The sequence below is a fragment of the Neovison vison genome, chromosome 1 (genome assembly GCF_020171115.1).
Source record: "Neovison vison isolate M4711 chromosome 1, ASM_NN_V1, whole genome shotgun sequence".
In the NCBI taxonomy this organism is placed as follows: Eukaryota; Metazoa; Chordata; class Mammalia; order Carnivora; family Mustelidae; genus Neogale; species Neogale vison.
Genome location: NC_058091.1, coordinates 198,722,501 through 198,740,605, shown reverse-complemented (window position 1 = coordinate 198,740,605; position 18,105 = coordinate 198,722,501). Strand labels below are relative to the sequence as shown.

Sequence of the window (18,105 nt, the reverse complement as noted above, 5' to 3'; positions counted from 1 at the left end):
ACTATCTCTCTTTATATACAGTACAGGAGCAACAGCATCTTTTAAATTATATGTAGAACAGAATTCCATTTTGAAAACCCATTCTGACTTTTTCATTCCATATGCTTCCTGTATTCTCACATTTTCCAAATGTGACCTGTCCCTCTTCAGTTTGTCTTGCTAGCAGAATACCCACTAATTAAATATACTTCAATATTTTTTCAATTTTTAATTTATTCTTTAAATTTCTTTTCAGTGTTCCAGAATTCATTGTTTATGCACCGCACACAATGCTCCATGCAATACGTGCCCTCCATAATACCCACCGCCAGGCTCACCCAACTTTCTACCCCCCACCCCTCCAAAACCCTCAGATTGTGTTTCAGAGTCCTCATGGTTCAACTTCCCTTTAATTTCCCCCAACTCCCTTCTCCTTTCCATCTCCCCATGTCCTCTGTTATTCCTCATGCTCCACAAATAAGCAAAACCATATAATTGACTCTCTCTGCTTGACTTATTTCACTCAGCATAATCTCTTCCAGTCCAATCCATGTTGATGCAAGAGTTGAGTATTCATCCTTTCTGATGGAGGCATATTACTCCACAGTATATATGGACCACACCTTAAGCTAGGGATAGAGGGAACATTCCTCAACTTCATAAAATCTATCTATCAAAGACCCACAGTGAATATCATCCTCAATGGGGAAAAGCTGACAGCCTTCCCTTTGAGATCAGGAACACGACAAGGATGCCCACTCTCACCACTCTTGTTCATCATAGTACTAGAAGTCCTAGCAACAGCAATCAGACAACAAAGAGAAATAAAAGCTATTCAAATTGGCAATGAAGAAGTCAAATTCTCTCACTTCACAGATGACATGATAGTTTATATGGAAAACCCAAAAGACTCCACCCCCAAACTATTAGAACTCATTCAGCAATTCAGTAATGTGGCAGGATATAAAATCAATGTACAGAAATCAATTGCTTTCTTATATACTTCAATATTTTTTAGACTTCTAACATATCTCTTCTTTGAAAGCCATTTTTTTCTTAATAAATTTCAGAGAGAACAAAATTTGTTATATATGCCTCAAAATGAGTCTGTCATGTTCCCAAGCCCTATATTACACTGTGTGAACTAAGCAGAAGCCTAGGTCAGGATATTGTGATACACTTTTTGTAAGGAGTCTGGACTTCACGCCAGCAATGGAGGATCACTGAAGAGTTTATAGCATGGGAGATATATCAACTATTTTATATTTTTGAAAAATCACTTGTGCAATAGTGCAGCATGATCTGCAGGGATCCAGGCTGGAGTAAGGGAGATAATGAGATAATATTTCAGTAGACCAGACAGAAGAGGACAATGTCCTAAACCATTGGAGGAAATAAGTAAGAGGCAAATATATAAAACTAAACATAAAATTGTTATATTTAATTCCTTAAAGACATGGGGTTTGAGATGGCACAATGGAGAAGGTAGAAAGGAGAAAGGTTAAGGGGTAAGAGAACCCTGGGAGAACTCACAGGTATCTTACTTAGTTTCAGATATGCTGAGGGAGCTGCAGTCATTTGAAGTATATCCAAAGAGAGACATCCAGTAGAAATTTGGATTTGTTGAGGTAGCCTATACGAGAGATATCTGGGTGGAAGATACTGATGTGGAAGTCATAATGACAAAACCATGGGAATGGGTGAATTTACCCAAAGAAAGAGTGTAAGAGGAAAATATGGTTAAGAACAGAGCTCTGGAACACACCAACATCTAAAGGGTGAGGTGAGAAAGAGAAGTACTCAAATGAAACCATGAAGGAAAAATTCAAGATGTAGGCAAAAGCCAGGACAAAGTAATATTAGGGAAATCAAGGGAGGAGAAATGGCCCACAGTGAGAAAAGCTGCGGAAAGGGTAATTGCATGGAGGGGCAAAAACTGGAGTTAGTGACTGGATAGGCATGGATGAACCGGCCCATGCTGTTCGTTTAGCGTGATGAGGGCAGCTGCCGTGCATGGAGTGAATGACGGTTGTCAGAGTAGAGACAGTGAATACAAACTATGTTTTAGAAGGGAAATACAATAATAGAGAAAGAAAGAATTTTAATATAAAAGAGCCTTTGGGAAAAGAACCAGAAGAGAGAAAGAATATTTTAAAGACTATGGCCACGGACTAGGAGGTAGATGTGATCAAAAGTGCAGGTAAAAAGATGGGCTTTGGCTGGAAAAAGAGACACATTGACTGTCAAAGGATTTGGAGGTGAGTAAGGATAAAGATAATTATTAAAAATGGAAATGAGAAGTTAAAGTACATTCATGATGGCCTAGGTTTTCTCAGAAAGTACAGGGCAAGGCCATCTGCTAACAAAGAGTGGGATGGGGCAAAGTGGAAAATTTGGCTAAAGTGGAGAAGGACATGTCGGACAAAAAGCAGCAGCGTCAGAAGGTATGACGCCAGCTAAGTGACGCTCACCAGCAGTATTGCAAACTCTGGACGGACAGGCCAAGAGAATGAGGGCAGAACATGCACTAGCAAAGGAAGTAGGAAGGGAGGGTGCTGCTATCACGTGAGAGGAGATGCAACAAGATGTCTGGCAAGAAAGGAGATCTCAAACGAAATCAAGCTGGGGGAAAAGGATGGGACAAGAGATGAGAGGCTTCATGATGACCAGTAGAGACTGGAGGCTATGTTATGCTAGCCTCCTTCTAATTTGCCACATACTTCATGAGACCTTTGCATAAAGTCCCTTTGGCCCCATTCTCTGGGGGGTGGTTCTTTTCTCCAACAATGATGACCTTAGCTAGAACATATTCTCTGTCATGTTCAGTTGGCTCTCTGGATGGCTCTACACCAAAACCTTGTAGTAAGTCTTCCCTGACCACCCTGTCTAGGATATTTCTTGTCTCACCACCTCATCCCTCTCTATGCCCTTATTTTGCATCATTTCTTCTTAGGACTCAACTCTACCTCTGATCCTTTCACATTTACTTTTTGCTGCCTGCTCCATCCCCAAGGGTAGGGCCACTGAAGACTATTCAGGAGCAGTGCATGGGCATGTGCAGGAGCCAGTTTTTCTGGAGCCAGAAAAACTGAGTTTGCAGCTCCGATGGGCTCTTCACTGGACATGTAATGTTGCTTGACAATTGATTCAGCTTCAGTATTCTTATTTGGAATATGGGAAGAATAAGAATAATCACCTCAGATGGTCAGTGTGATGATTGAGATCACGCGTATAAAAGACCCAGAGAAGTGTATGCACATAATAAGGGACCAAGCTATGTAAGATATTATTAGTATGTTAACAACAGTTGCAAATACTTTAAGAACTTTTTTTTTTTAAAGATTTTATTTATTTATTTGACAGACAGAAATCACAAGCAGGCAGAGAGAGAGAGGAGAAAGCAGGCTCCCTGCTGAGCAGAGAGCCCGATGCAGGGCTCGATCCCAGGCCCCTGGGATCATGACCCGAGCTGAAGACAGACACTTAACCCACTGAGCCACCCAGGTGCCCCAAGTTGCAAATACTTCTTAAGAAAGTCTACAACTATCTCATAGTCTAAATGGTTGCCTAATTACAGTTCCATCCTTGAGATTAGAAAAAAAGTAATGGAGAATCTAGTAATAATAGGATGGCTATTTGGAATGGTGCCAAAATTTCTTAAGACGACAAACTACCAATGATACAGTATTTTCCAGGACATTTCCGCCACTACCTAAGTTCTTGTATTCCACTCATGGTTTCTCAGTCATCCTGTTAATACTAGGGTTATTTGGCTATAAGAAATGTTATGGCAGATGTTTATGGTCTCAGAGGGGTGGGATCTGTATAAGCATTTAATTCCACAGCAAGATCCCAAATTAGTGTCATTATTCTGGAGAGTATAACAGGGTGAAAATTGGCCCACAAGCCTCATTGGGGGAATGAAATGATGAGCTGGCTATTAGATAACCTCTAATGATGTTTTGGTATACACTTAAAAGAGAGGACGCTCTAAATAATTCATAGTGGAGAACAAAATACAATCGTAAGAGCCACAGAATTATATTTTCTGCAAGACATAAAAGAATTTTGATAGGGTAAATTTAAATACTCTTTTAAAAATAAGTAATTGTCCATAGGTTGAAGCAGAATACATTTCTTCACATATTCAAATTAGCAGACTGTAAAGATGGTTTTGTTTCAGGAGAGGAAAGTGGGATTTGGGGAAATTCCTTGCTTTGGCCCTTGGCCCTTGGTCCAGCCTCGGCTGCCCCCTGCCCCCTTCCTGTCACTAGCATCATGCAGGCTCTGTGCTCATCATGGCAGGCCACTTGGACCCTCTGTCCCAGATTCAATCTCTTGTGGTTCTCTGATGTACAAGTATATTGCCTTCCTTCCTTTCTTCATTAACAAAACTCATTGACTTTTTGAGCTTATGTAGCCAGCTGCTGCTAGAAAGAAATAAATCCAACACACATCAAAAGTGAGAACAACTGATAAGCTAAAAAGAGCTAGCTGGGTTTCATGCTTTTCTTGTGCCGCCCTGCTTTTGGCTGCCCTCCCAGGAGAGCGGTGTCTCATAACAAAATGCTAATGGAACAAACCTCCAGGATAGAATCGAGGCAGCCCAAGGACAACTTATAAGTTCCAAGGGGCAGAAGGGCCAGGCCAGATGCCTCATTCCTGTGTCTGCCATGGAGCCCCAGCCGTCAGAGGTGCTCGAGAAACTAAAGTACCAAGAGAAAGTAGACCACGATGTCAGAAGAAATAGAATTCGTTTGAAATTGAACCCCCGGGACAGCGCTGGAATATTTGAGACAATGAGGATATGCAAGCCTTTCTGATGCCCCTGACATCACAATTTACCATAAAGATGTACTGAGAATTAAGCTCAACCTACTTCACCATTTTAAACACAACTCTAAGTGATTGTTTTGCTTTCATAAACCAGCATCACCCCTGCGACCATAGATACTTGCCTGAATGTCATTAAGTAAGAGAAATTAAGGGAAGACACTCAGATGAAATGTGGCTCCTCACCTTTCCCCTGCTCCCTGACTTGAGAGGATGATGAAAATAACTCTTTGAGGTTAGAAAATGATGATTTGAAGTTAAAAAGGGACTAGCATAATGCTTGGACTAACCATAGGTACATGGCAGATGTTGGTTAAAAAAAAAAAGTGAAGAATGAATAGAGGGTATTGTCAGACCTTGCTTAGTAGAAAGGACAATGAATTTCAGGGGCCATCTGTGAAGAGCAGTCTTAGGTGGTATGCAGCCAAGGGCAGACGGAGAACAGGACATATGGTGGTCGGGCCAAGCAAGAATTGATCTCAGAGGAGAGGGCAGGAAACAGCTAGTCAGAAAATCAGGGCACAGGCTTTCTCCAAAGCAAAGACTAGTCCTTCAGCAGTGTTTTACATTATTAGAATCACATATAAGGCTGTTTGATTTTAGGTTTTAAAAAAAAATAGATATTTTCCTCAAAAGCAACACATAGAAGAAGGGAACAAAAGGGAGACATTTAATCTAAACAAAATGGCTTAAACAACTAACTCCACTTTCTGAATCACTTTGCATTCTGCCATTTGTTTTTTACATTTTAATGATTTAAATTTTTACTTCTCTTCAGATATATTCATTTTTTTCAAACAGCTTTCTTAAGCTCTCTAATTCATATACCCCAAATGTACTCATTTTAAGTTGACAACTAAATGGTTTTCAGTATATTCGGAGTTGCGTAACCTTCTCTCCCATCTCACTTCATAACATTTTCATTACTCTCAAAAGAGAGCCTATATGCATTAGCAGGTACAATCCATTCTCCCCTCCTCCCTGCCTCTGGCAACCACTAATCAATTTACTTTTTGTCTTTTATTGTGTATTTTGGAAATTTCTAGTAAGGTGAACTGGACAATATATATTCTCTTTTTTTCCTGGCTTTTTTAACTTAGCATAATGCTTGGAGGGTCAGTCCTGAGGTAGGCAGCCTCTGTTGGCTCACCATAGATTTTTGTTTCTTGGTTTTTTTTTTTCTTTTTTTTTTAATGGCTGAATAACATTCCACAGGATGGAGAGCTATACCTTTGTTTATCCATTCACCAGTTGGTGGGCATTTGGGTTCTTTTCACTCTGTGCTATTATTAAAAATGCTGATATAAACACCAGCATACCAATCCTTGTACTGGCATACATTCTTACTTCTTTTCGGTATACACCTAGGAGTAAAAGTGCTGGGTCATTGGACCATACGCTCAATATTTTACAAAAGCATACTCTATGTTTAACGTTTGGAGGAACCGCCTATTTTCAAAGCATGCTAGACATTCTTGAAGTATGGAAAACGAAATTTCAGTCCATGCTCTGCTTTGTGAGGGACAGTGAAATAGTTTAAAATAAATAATTAAATAAACAGATAAGACCATCACCTCAAAATACCTAGCACTGGTTTGAAAACAAACTATAGACACAGCATATTTTAAAATACCTTGGCATTTAGTTATTCAAAGCCCTATCAGTGATACCAAGTGAACCTCAAGGTGGGTGTGCTGGTCAGTAGGCTGGCCCATATCTGCTGACACCCGTCTTTGCCCGGTGTGTTACTGAAATTCATTCTTTGGTGTTATTAAATGTCATGATACTGGGGAGAGTGGGCGTGTGTGTGTAAATAAATGTAATCTTAACATTAGAAATTTTATTAGACTTGACTTGATGGCAGATATTTATCTTGCTCACTGCTGTAAACTCTTGCTCACTGCTGTAACCCTTGTGGCTTAATCCCTGTGCTTAATCAGAGGGGCTAGAGAGGCAGCAACATTGACTGAAATGAAAATAAATTGCATTTAGCTAAAATTCTAAGAATTAAATTTTAATTCGCTACATAGAAACTAAAATTAATGTTGTACGCAAGCCAAAAGCACCAATGGAAACCACATTTGGGTGTGTGTGTGTGAATGTGCACTGGGTACAGCTCTGAATTGTGCACTTTAACTGCCTTGATGGAAGAGCTACAAGCAATAGGCATTTTGGAAAATACATGGTGAATATTTTATGTTTCAGCGGGTCTCCTTCCCTGGAGGACAAACTTAAAATACTCCTTTTATAACGTGCTAACAGAAATCTACAAAGGATAGTTAAAAGAGAACACACATTTTTGCAAACAGGTTTCATTCTTCCTGAAACGATTTTAAAATCATGTATTCCTGCCCTGGGATTTGGTGGTCCTACACTAAACTCAGAAAGGAAAATACATCCAGTTCATCCGTCAGAACTACTTGGAAGAAAGGCAGTCGCCTTCAAAAAAGGCCTACCGCATGTAGTGACAAATGTCAGGTACAGTTTATAAAAAATTCAATACTATCAATACCTGATTGTTACTTTTCACCAATTCTGCAAAGCATACAGCTTAATTTTTAAATGTGAAGTAGAGACAGATATTTTTTTTTCCCTAAATACTAATAATATGACCATTTCATACCCTGGCTGTGAAAAGAAGCTACATAAGTCAACAGGGTCCTTTTAACACACACAACTTTTTCCTACTTGAGAAGAACATGCTGTCCTGTAGATTTCCTTTCTCGATACAAAGTAAAATACATTTCAAAGACTGCATTGATATTCTAGAAAGACAATCATAAAATTTAAATCAACACAAATGGATACGATATGTGAAAATTTATATGAACTGAGAAATATTAAAAGGGAAAGTATCTAGACTTTCTTTCTGTTCATGCTTCAAAGCAATGTAGCTATCCATGTTTTATATTAAGAAAAACCAGAGGCAGTGCTTGGTATAAAATGTTCTGTAATCCTGGTTGAAATTAGCAATTTAAATTTCTTGAATGAGGTTACAGTGCAATATCTAATGCACAAATCAGAGATTTGAGTACTTGCATAGTTGTTAAAAAATGTATCAAAAGGCCATGGGTTAACAATAATGAATGTATGTTACAATATTATTATTAAAATATGCAATCTTTGATAATAATTTATTTGTTTTACAAATGCATTGGGGGGTTAAAATTTTTCTATTCATCTGTGACAAACCATGAAATTCAATATCGCTCACCATGACCAATCCATGAAATTTGTCAACTTTGTTCCTGATTTTCACAGGGCCTTCCTCTCAGATGAAATGACCCGTTGAACTAAGAGCATAGCAATTTTTTCATCTATGGTAAATCAGTTGAGTTTACTAGGATTTATTATGTGCTTCAGACCTTGAGCTTTTTATGATTATGAACTATTACGCATATAATCCCAAACTTATGGCAATTTATCTCACTATTTCTTCCCCTTTCTGAAAGAATTCTCCATTTCTAAAATTAGCTCTCAACGACAGGGTTGCCAGAAGAAACAATCTATAAACAATGGGTTTGCTGAAAGTCAGAGTGGGTGAAAATTATAGGGAAATTGAAATCAAACTTGTTAATTACTTGTAGAATTTCTAACACAAAAGTCTCAAAATTTACTGAAAAATCAAGATTTATATATTTCTCTTACCAGAATCTTCCAGAAAGGAATACTTTTCCCAATTTATGCTAAGAAATAGAAATATGCATACTTTTTCCTATCCAAGAAACTAAGAATATGCAATTATCTAGTCTCTCAGGATAAAGTGACTATTTTGGAGGAAAGTTTAAACAAAATTGTATTATTGTTTTATTATAAAATCTACTTCGATGTCTTCTACAATATTACCAATTCAAATGAAATAAACCAGAAAATTAGTCCAAATTTTTAATTTCCCTAAATCTTATTTACTATGTAAAATCTTTCAACATTTTAAAAATGCAATTGAGGAGTCTCTCCTTTGCTGTCCTGCCCATTGCTCCCATCCAGTGTATTAATAAACTTCTGTCTCCTTTGCTCTGCCTTGGGTAGATTCTTTCACCTGATGGATCACCCCACATTTGGTAGCCCTCACCCTAAACCTCTGCTGACCTGGGACTTACCCTGGATTCTCTGGGAACTCCTCAGGACTTTTCCCTCAGTGGACAGACTCTAGTATTCCTTGGGGAACTGACGACCTTGGAGAACTGGGTAACCAGCAGAGGTTACTCTTCTGTGAGGATCTGAGGATCTCCAGGGGGAGCCAGTTCCCCTTTTGCCTCTGGAGGGTCCCTTCCCTCCCTCTTCTTTCTCTTTTTGGCTCTTCTGCTGTCTAACCCTTGCACACCTCACACAATAGATTTCTGGCCAGGGTGGGGAGCACTTGTTAGTGTAGTCTGAAGGTCTGAGGGTGAACAGGTCGGACTCTGGAGACTGTGAGGGTGAAGGACCCCTTTCCTCTCTTCTCCCACTCTATCCTCCTGAGGCCTCAATTCCAAACATATGATGGAATTGGTAGGGGCAGCTCATTCAGGGTGAATCCACACACATTACAAACTTGGTTGGGACCCTTTCCTGACACTGCTAACTCCCAGCTACCTTGATTCTTTCAGGCTCCCCCTTTTCCCTTTGTCCCCCGAGATTCAGCTGCCATTTTGATCTATAGGCAAAAACGTTCCCACGAGTCTGAGTGAATCCAACAATTCTGTATGAATGATGATTCAACAAGGATCCTAGCCCATACCATCAGATCCCTCACCCTAAATTCCATGGACCAGTCCACCAGGGATTTTCACTCAAATCGCCTATCCACAGGTTAATATAATACCATGCTCTAGTCTATACCTGCATAGAACCCCTGCCGGAGCAACAAGTTTAGGTAGAAACAGTATGCTCCCATCCAGCATGAAGGAGCTACTGAAGATGAGACTTCCACCCAAATGCCAAAGATCTGTCATTGTTGATCTATCATGGGGGAATGTGAAGGACACCTTAGGCAATAGGCTTGAGCAATGAAAACCTGAGTAAGGTAAAGGGTCCACAGTGACCACAGGGTGGAATGCAAATAAGCTCATTAAAGGACCCATCTCAAAATATCCATAGGCCCTAGCTGGCCAATGGGTTACTGAAAACATCACACAGTTCCTAAAAAAGGAAAATTCCATACTTTCCCATACCTCCCCACTCCTCTTAACTATGGACCCCCAGCACTGCCTCCTGGCAGACAGTCTCTCCTTTCCCCTTATGCCTGTTCCTCCTTTGCATTGTATTCAATAAAATTCCATCTCCTTTTCCAAAAAAATGCAATTACTGGGGCACAGGGCTGACTTAGTAGAGCATGCAACTCTTGATCTTGGGATCGTGAGTTCAAGCTACATGTTGGGCGTAGAGTTTACTCAAAAAATAAGTAAATAGACAGACAGAAAATAAAAATGCAATTACTTATTCTTATTGTCACCTGCCATTACTAGACACTATAGCCTAATACCAAAAAAAAAAAAAAATGCAAATGTATGGCAGATTAACTGAAAGTGTAGAAACATTACGTTTCTTCCAGATTTGGGAATATTCTGGTATCAACTTAAAATTTTTCTATTAGAGCAAAGCACTTCATATAAAATTAAAACTAAGAAACACTTTTAAAAGTAAAAAGCCGATTTTCTTGTTCATAAAGTACCAAGGTACTTTTGGTACGATTTTCTTGTTCATAAAGTACCAAGCTGTGCTTGAGATAAGCAACCCATTAATATAATCATTAAACAACTCAAATAGTGAAGCTCAAGAGCACCCCGATCCTACTGGGGCCTTAGAATCTGAGTAAGATTGACCAATAGAGATATAACACAATTATTAGCTCATTTTGTAAAATGGCTCAATTCACAATATCGAAAATGCACTTCAAAATATTTCTACTTGCTACTTCACACAATTCAATAAGTAGAATGAAAATAACTTTAAGTCACATTATTTACATATCATAATAGCTAAACAGAAAATATGTTTGATACTTACTGATATAATTCAGATAAGGGTGAAGTCAAAATGACTAATGTTGTGAACAAATTATTACAATGTGTATGAATTTTAAAAATTTTATCATCTATATATTCATGAGGATTCAAAAGCTTCTGTACAGACGTGCAAACTGACCATAACATGTTCTCAGTGCATATTAAAATTGTTGTGACATCAAGTCTGTTGGAAAGCAAAAGAAATTCATGATAAGCAAAACTGTTTTTCTGCTTGCTATATATACTATCATTCATATCTCTTATATTAAACATATGTAAGAATAGAAATACTTGGTTAGATACCAGGGCTTCAGAGATCAAAGACAGATAGAAAGAACCAAAGCTTAGCATTTGAGTTTCCAGGTGTTAGATGACTCATATACCATTATCTTTAGGAATGGTGAGGTCTATCTACAGTACTAAAGTGTTTTAGGAGTACGTTCCTTTTTTTTTTTTTTTTTTTAGATTTTAAAAATTTATTCATTTGAGAGAGAGACAGAGACAGTGAGAGCTCAAGAAGGGGTGGCTCAGTGGGTTAAAGCCTCTGTCTTCAGCTCAGGTCATGGTCCTGGAGTCCCGGGATAGAGCCCCGCATCGGGCTCTCTGCTCTGCGGAGAGCCTGCTTCCTCCTCTCCCTCTGCCTGCCTCCCTGCCTACTTGTGATCTGTCTGTCGAATGGATGGATAAGATCTTTAAAAAAAAGAAGAAGAAGAAGAGGGAGAGGGGGAGAGAAGAGCAGACTCCCTGCTGAGCTGGGATCCTGAGGTGGGGCTCGATCCCAGGACCTGGAGATCACGACCTAAGCCAAAGGCAGATGGTTAACCATCTGAGCCACCCAGGTGCCCCTCTTTTTTTTTTTTTAAGATTTACTTTGCATTTTTAGGATACTGTTCAAGCTCAAAAGACGTTCCTTGAAATTACGTCCAGCAAAAGAGGAGCCAGATTAAAAGAAAATTGCTATTATCCACATGTAAATGATAGGTAAAATTTTGATAGGAGAACAGTTTTCCTTATCCAACTATAGGCTGTCAAAAGAAAGTTAAAAGATTGGGTAACATGTTTCCACAGCAAATAGGAGAGGAAGAAAAATATGAGACCAGAAGCACAAATGTAGAAGGCTATAGTTTCTGAAATTTTTAATATTGAATAAAGTTGTGGAAATTTTGTTGTATTTTATAATCTCATTCATAAACTCATTTCTTTGTTTCTATCTTCCCTGTGTTTTAACAGAGACTCAAAGATCTGTTTAAAGATTATTTTGGTATATGAATCGGTTGTACAAACCTCAACTAATTTTTTTCTTTTAATTCAGTGTTCAAGGAATAGATGATGGAAATCATAAAGTGATGACAAAACAAAAAAGTATGAAAATTTAAAAAAATGAGACTTTGGCCTCAAATTTATTACATATATATAAAATAAGTTTATACATATATTAATAACATGTAACAGATATTACATATGATACATATGGTTTTAGTCATGTGACAGCGGGATGCCACTAGAATACTAAAAACATCAATAACTGCCTTTAGGAAGGTTTAACTGCAATTTGCATCTATTTTCTCTAATAGTTAATTAAGCAATTGCAAATGCAAGATATATGTACATACACACACACACACACACACACACACACACACACTGATTTCCAGAGTAACAGCGGTTTAATCTTAACCATTCAAATAAAATTATTTATTTATTTTATCTTTTCATGCCATTTTTATATAGCCACCCAGAAATCAAAAACCAAAGTCTCTACAGTACATTTAATTAAATATATTACCCAGTAAATGTGATTTCACAAACATCTCAAAATGACTCGCCACCTCATAGTCAAAAATGATTTAAACTACTCAGGAAAAGAATGAAGGTACTCTTTGCTCTCAGAAAAAAACTTGCCATCTATTCTTCTGAGTTCAATGATTAAAAAAAAATGCTTGGTCAGTAATTCAAAACAGTTTTTGCAAAATACCATATTTATGAAACACTGTAGCAGGACCTAAGTACCCTTCAAATGCAGAGTGCTTTACAAGAACATGATCAGGAAACAATTCCTACTGAAAAAAAAAAAAAAGCCTCTGGTAACTTTAGGTTCCTCCTAATACATATCTGAAGAACAGAGAGATCTTAATCACATTAGTGAGACTATTTATAAAATAAAGCATTTTCTTCATATGACCCTTGTTGTCTTTTATGCACGTTTTTGTAGTCATTGCCTAGATGTGTCACAGACCTGGACTATAGTTTAATCATTAATACCCTGTGACTGCTGCTCCTCATTTTCTGTGATTTCACATTCTACTGAACTTGCTTTCAGTAGTACATAATAGAAAGAAAGGGAAAAAATAAAGGAGAGAAAGAAATAAGGGATTAGAATATACTTAGACAAAGGAGTTTCCTTATGAAGATGAACGACACGATTTAAAAACTTAAAAACAAATAGGAAAACTAAAATTCCCTGGTTGCCTAGAATTTCAAAGTCAATTTAACTGCCCATCAGAGTACTGCTGCTTACTTCTCCATTTCAGGCCTCAATTTTCCCTCTTTATCTTATTTAATAACCTTTGTATATAAATGCCTTAGACTGTAATACAGCTTGAATCTTTTTTTTTTTTTAGAACAAGTGGGTTCTATACACAATTTTAAGAAGAAAAAAAGAGCAAAGTTATTTTGATTGAAGTTCCACATTTCCACTTAAGTATCTCAGGAGAGTTGAATACGATTTCCTTTCAGATGTTAGAAACATTTTAAATATACAAGAAGTTATGTCATGAGATTCAGAATTACATTCTGCTTTATACCAGTTGATGAAAACGTTCTTGAAAAGCAATGGTTTTCACAACTTCAATTACCTGATCTGTGGAGTTCTCTTGTAACTGGGATGGACCCGAGCATATCTGGAGGCCAGTAGACCCAAAGATTTCTCCAGCACTTCTGTGAGGGTCACCTGGGCTAACTTAGGGGGCAGAATGGTCCAGAGATCATGATGAAGAGCGCAGAAGAAATAATGCCACATCTGGAGTGAGAAGGAGCATCTTTCCCCCTGGCAAAACCACCACACATAAAACAATAGAATCACATCTTCCAAAATGTCAGTTTGCTTCCTATGAACATAATTAGTTCAGGCTGAAAGGAAATAGCTGGAGAGTCTGACACACTAGATGACCAAGAAAGATTTTTGACAAGATGTAAAACATCCTATTGACAAAGGAACATATGTTTTATTTCAATTACAAGACCAGATATTCTAGTGCAAATCCAGACCACAAGCTTTTAACCTAGCATATCTTGATTTACCCACTCCCAGCCCGGGGTTTAAAATTTATTTTAAGCAATCAGCTCTACAACTGCCAAACAAGTCATGCTAGCTTAAGATAGAGGGCTGGTTCTTCGAAAATTAAATCTTAATAATTAAAAATATTGTTTACGTATGTGTATTTTTCTGAGACTATTATCATCATAGGAGGTCGTTCTAGTAGATGTTTGAGATTACACATTATAATGAAATGAAAGGAGAAAAAATAAACTTACAGACCACATACTTATCAACATGCATGAAACCAAGGAGGGGGATGGGTAACTATTAAAGATTATTACATTAGGCTACTGCATTCGTGGGTTTTTAATAACCATGCTAGAAACGGATACCATAATGGTCTGATTTTACAAGAGTTTGTAAATCCTAGGCAGATGTTATCACTTCTTAGCATTTTTACAGTATTTCATACTTCTAAGGGGCCAGATTCTCCTTCCTTTCCACCCACTACAGACCTATTCTGTGGGTACCAAATTCTCCCTGACCACAGAGGAAGACCCAAGAGCAGCTAAGGCCAGTGGGAACAGGCAGAAATGAGAAGGTGGCCTCAAGTGATTTACAAGCATTAATGAGTTAACAGGCTCCCAGGGAGATATGCTAGTAGTTTGACCTCATTTTCCTCAAAGCAGATTAAAAAAAAACTATTTGAAGTGGGAAGAGGAGAATGTGTTTTTCAAATATTACCTTATTTGTTACCATATCAAAAATTAAATGAGCAAAGCTTCACATTTTATCTCTAAGCAATCCTCTTTGACTTAAAATTCTTGCTTTGCCCACTACTTATAGTTCTCAAACATGATTAAAAAAATTTTGTTCTTTTATAGCAAAAGATGATAGTTTCTCATGCAGATATGCCTATCAGTGTTTTCCTTATTATTCTTCTGATAATTGCTCTGATTTCTAAAATCTTCTATAGTCACTATAAGAATAATTTATGGCTAATTTCTATTGACTTTCTTTCTTTTTTTTTTTTTTTAAAAGATTTTATTTATTTATTTGACAGGCAGAGATCACAAGTAGGCAGAGAGGCAGGCAGAGAGAGAGGAGGAAGCAGGCTCCCCGCCGAGCAGAGAGCCGGCTGCGGGGCTCGATCCCAGGACCCTGAGATCATGACCTGAGTCGAAAGCAGAGGCTTTAACCCACTGAGCCACCCAGGCGCCCCTCTATTGACTTTCAAATGGAGTTCATAAATGAGTAGAACTAGCATCCTTGGGTGGGAAACTAGAGCATCAAATGTGCAACAGTCAGGTTCAAAGGAGGAGGTTTTGACCACTTCTGACTTCTAGACTAGACGTATATCAAAACTGTTAAAGAAAAAAAAATTACAAAATTCATGTGGAAGTAGCAAAATTAGAGTATCTTGTGCTTCCTTGCTGTGTGTTCTGTGAAGGAACGCTTTTTAAAATTTTCCAAGGAGAGGATTTTTAGAGCTTGATTTTGTCATACTTTCTGTGTTGTATGTTAATTAAAAGAAAATTGCTTCAGTTGATGTAATGACGAGTATGAATGACTCCATAGCAATGGACGGGTGCTTTTAATAATGCGACCAACATGATTTCTTGTATTTTTCAAAATGAAAACCAATTTCCTTAATAATTAACAATAAATGAGAAAATAAAAGTAACTAGGCATGTAGAGTTCGTTCCCTGAAACTGAAAAATACTTCTTTTGAGACTTTCTAAAATGTAAACTTCGTGTTTACTTAAAAATATTCCAAACTCGTCCTCGTTCTCACAATTCCCTTCAAAGTATGTAAAACTGTAATAATATACGCAAGGGTTTTCATTAAACTAAATGTGACTCATTTATTCTTCTGACCTGTTTCTCTATTTGTTGTCATTTCAAAAGTATTCTGCTAGTAAACATCTGTTATTTTTGTAGACCCACCATAATGTAAACAGATGTGAGCTTTTATTTAGATTATATATCAGGAAACAAGCAGCTGGGCTTTATTATATAAGCCATTCAATATTATCTTTGAACAGACAATTCTTTATTCTTTGACTATTGGAAAATACAAGTTGCTAAAATTGAGCAGATGTCAACTATACTCAAAGCTTAATTTTAAACATGTAATCTGAACACCCACTGTGCCTCCTGACCAGCACTTAATCAGAGAGAAACTGAACTCTCCGACTCTCTAAACCTGACAGTTTAGAGAAGGGAAATAATGCATCTAGGGCTCAGCTGATGTCACAAAACACGACCAAATATTCCTTCATATCTTGTAAATTCTTTCGCTATTTCCTTATTACCCTCCGCACAGGGTGTTAGGCTCCCCTGAGATCGCTCTCCCACCTTTTGCCTCCAGTCAGGCACATTTCATCTCCTTCCCTCTCAAAACGGCCCTGCCAAAAACATCTAGTCCTGTTTCACCAATCATTTGGAATAATGGGGAGAGGAGAAGAAAAGGATGCAGTAAACGGGATAAAACCATTGTCAAATACTCCAGTTGTCAAAACAGTTTAAAAATCTGTTGCTATTTTTAGCCGTTTCTTATTTTTGGTAAATCGAACAGCAGTATCACTTTATTTTCCTGAGCATAAGTAACAACCACTAACTCTGCAATTAAATTGTAACTACTGACCATGTAAGTATATGGAAGCTGTGGTACCATGTAATCACAGGGTAACTATCTCGTTATTTCTGTCTTTGAAGCTAACGCCTTGTCATAAGATCTAAGAGCTCCATGTTACATGGTAATTTGTTTTGTTTTTTTAATACTTGTTAACTTCAATAACAGGTTCTCACCGCATCCACTTATTATTTATACCGTACAACTTTTCTAGCTCCTGTTTTGCATACGAGAAAACAGAATAGCCCAATGGTGGACGTAGACGGAAAGGATACTTGTGCCTCAACGAAAACATCATATAAAATTGCTCATTAGTACACTGACATATTGAAAGAGTTTGAAACCAGAGATGGACTCATTTTCCATCTCTCTGTTTACCTCAAGGCAAATAAGGAAGCTGGGATGCTGGCAAGAGAGGGGAAGACCAATACTCTGCCTCTTATCTCGGGCTGCCAGCTGCACCAGCACTTTCTCGCGCTCATTCTGCTCGCTGCTGTTTGAAGTGTGTCATGTTTGGAAAACCCTATGTGAATGCTCTTGCAAAAAGAAAAACTATCCGGGAAGGGCCTCTAAAGGAGAGATGAAATGGCCTTGGAAAAAGTGGAAAGTCCTTTAAAAGATCTTCTTACTACTTCTCTCTGTTATGGCAACATTTGTTAGGATTATAACTCGGGCATAAATAGAGCCACGGGAACCTTGGGTGTCAGGGGGTTGACAAGAGTGACTTTGCTATTTGAATAATACTCCACTCTAGTTTCCCCAGGACTCCATAGCCATGAGGACAGACAGGAAAAACAAGGATCATAAGCTTTAATCCCACGGAAAGGGTAAATTGGGAAAGCTAATGAAATTGGGCTTGACTGATGAATTTTTTAGAAACCCTGATTATCTTTTATTAAGATATTGTAAATGTCTCACTCTGCCCTAAAATCAACTTCATATATTGGGGCTTATGTATAATCAATGGGATTGAAGCCTGACGATGAATAATTTTAATTGATGCTGGGTTCGGTTGTATTGGGAATCATTAGGCTTTAATTCAGTGGAAGTTTTGGATTTCAAAACACAGGCTAAATGAAAATAGGTAAGCTATAAATGATCAGATGGGTCTTAAATCACCCTCATAAGAACATACAACGAGAGGAGGAAAAAAAAGTATGTACAAAGAATAAAGTGGCTTAAGAAGAGACATTTAGAAAAAAAAAAAAAAAAGTGGGAGGAGGGGAAGGGCAGGGATACCCACAAGTAGTCCCTTTGGAGAAAAATATGAAATTGTAGCATTTTGGCATTATCTCTTTGACTTTTCATTGTATCCCGTTACATTCCAACTTAGATAGCACATGCTGCAGCTCAAATTAAGTTATTTTTACTTTTAAGCAGAAGGAGAGTTCTGATGTCTAGCTATTTCAGGT

General features: G+C 37.9%; 1 protein-coding gene across 6 annotated transcripts in view; it reads right to left on the bottom strand.

Moving 5' to 3' along the window:
* Window positions 1-18,105, bottom strand: part of KIAA0825 (KIAA0825 ortholog) — a 407,113-nt gene that overhangs the window by 258,444 nt on the left and 130,564 nt on the right. For 4 of the 6 annotated variants that reach the window (XM_044265489.1, XM_044265508.1, XM_044265471.1 and 1 more), the window contains 2 exons: window positions 13,655-13,845; window positions 10,801-10,986 (listed from right to left, as the gene is read on the bottom strand). In XM_044265489.1, the coding sequence (XP_044121424.1) occupies window positions 10,801-10,986; window positions 13,655-13,845 (377 nt within the window). The remainder of the gene's footprint in view (window positions 1-10,800; window positions 10,987-13,654; window positions 13,846-18,105) is intronic. The other 2 variants (XM_044265499.1, XM_044265479.1) reach the window with 1 other exon arrangement.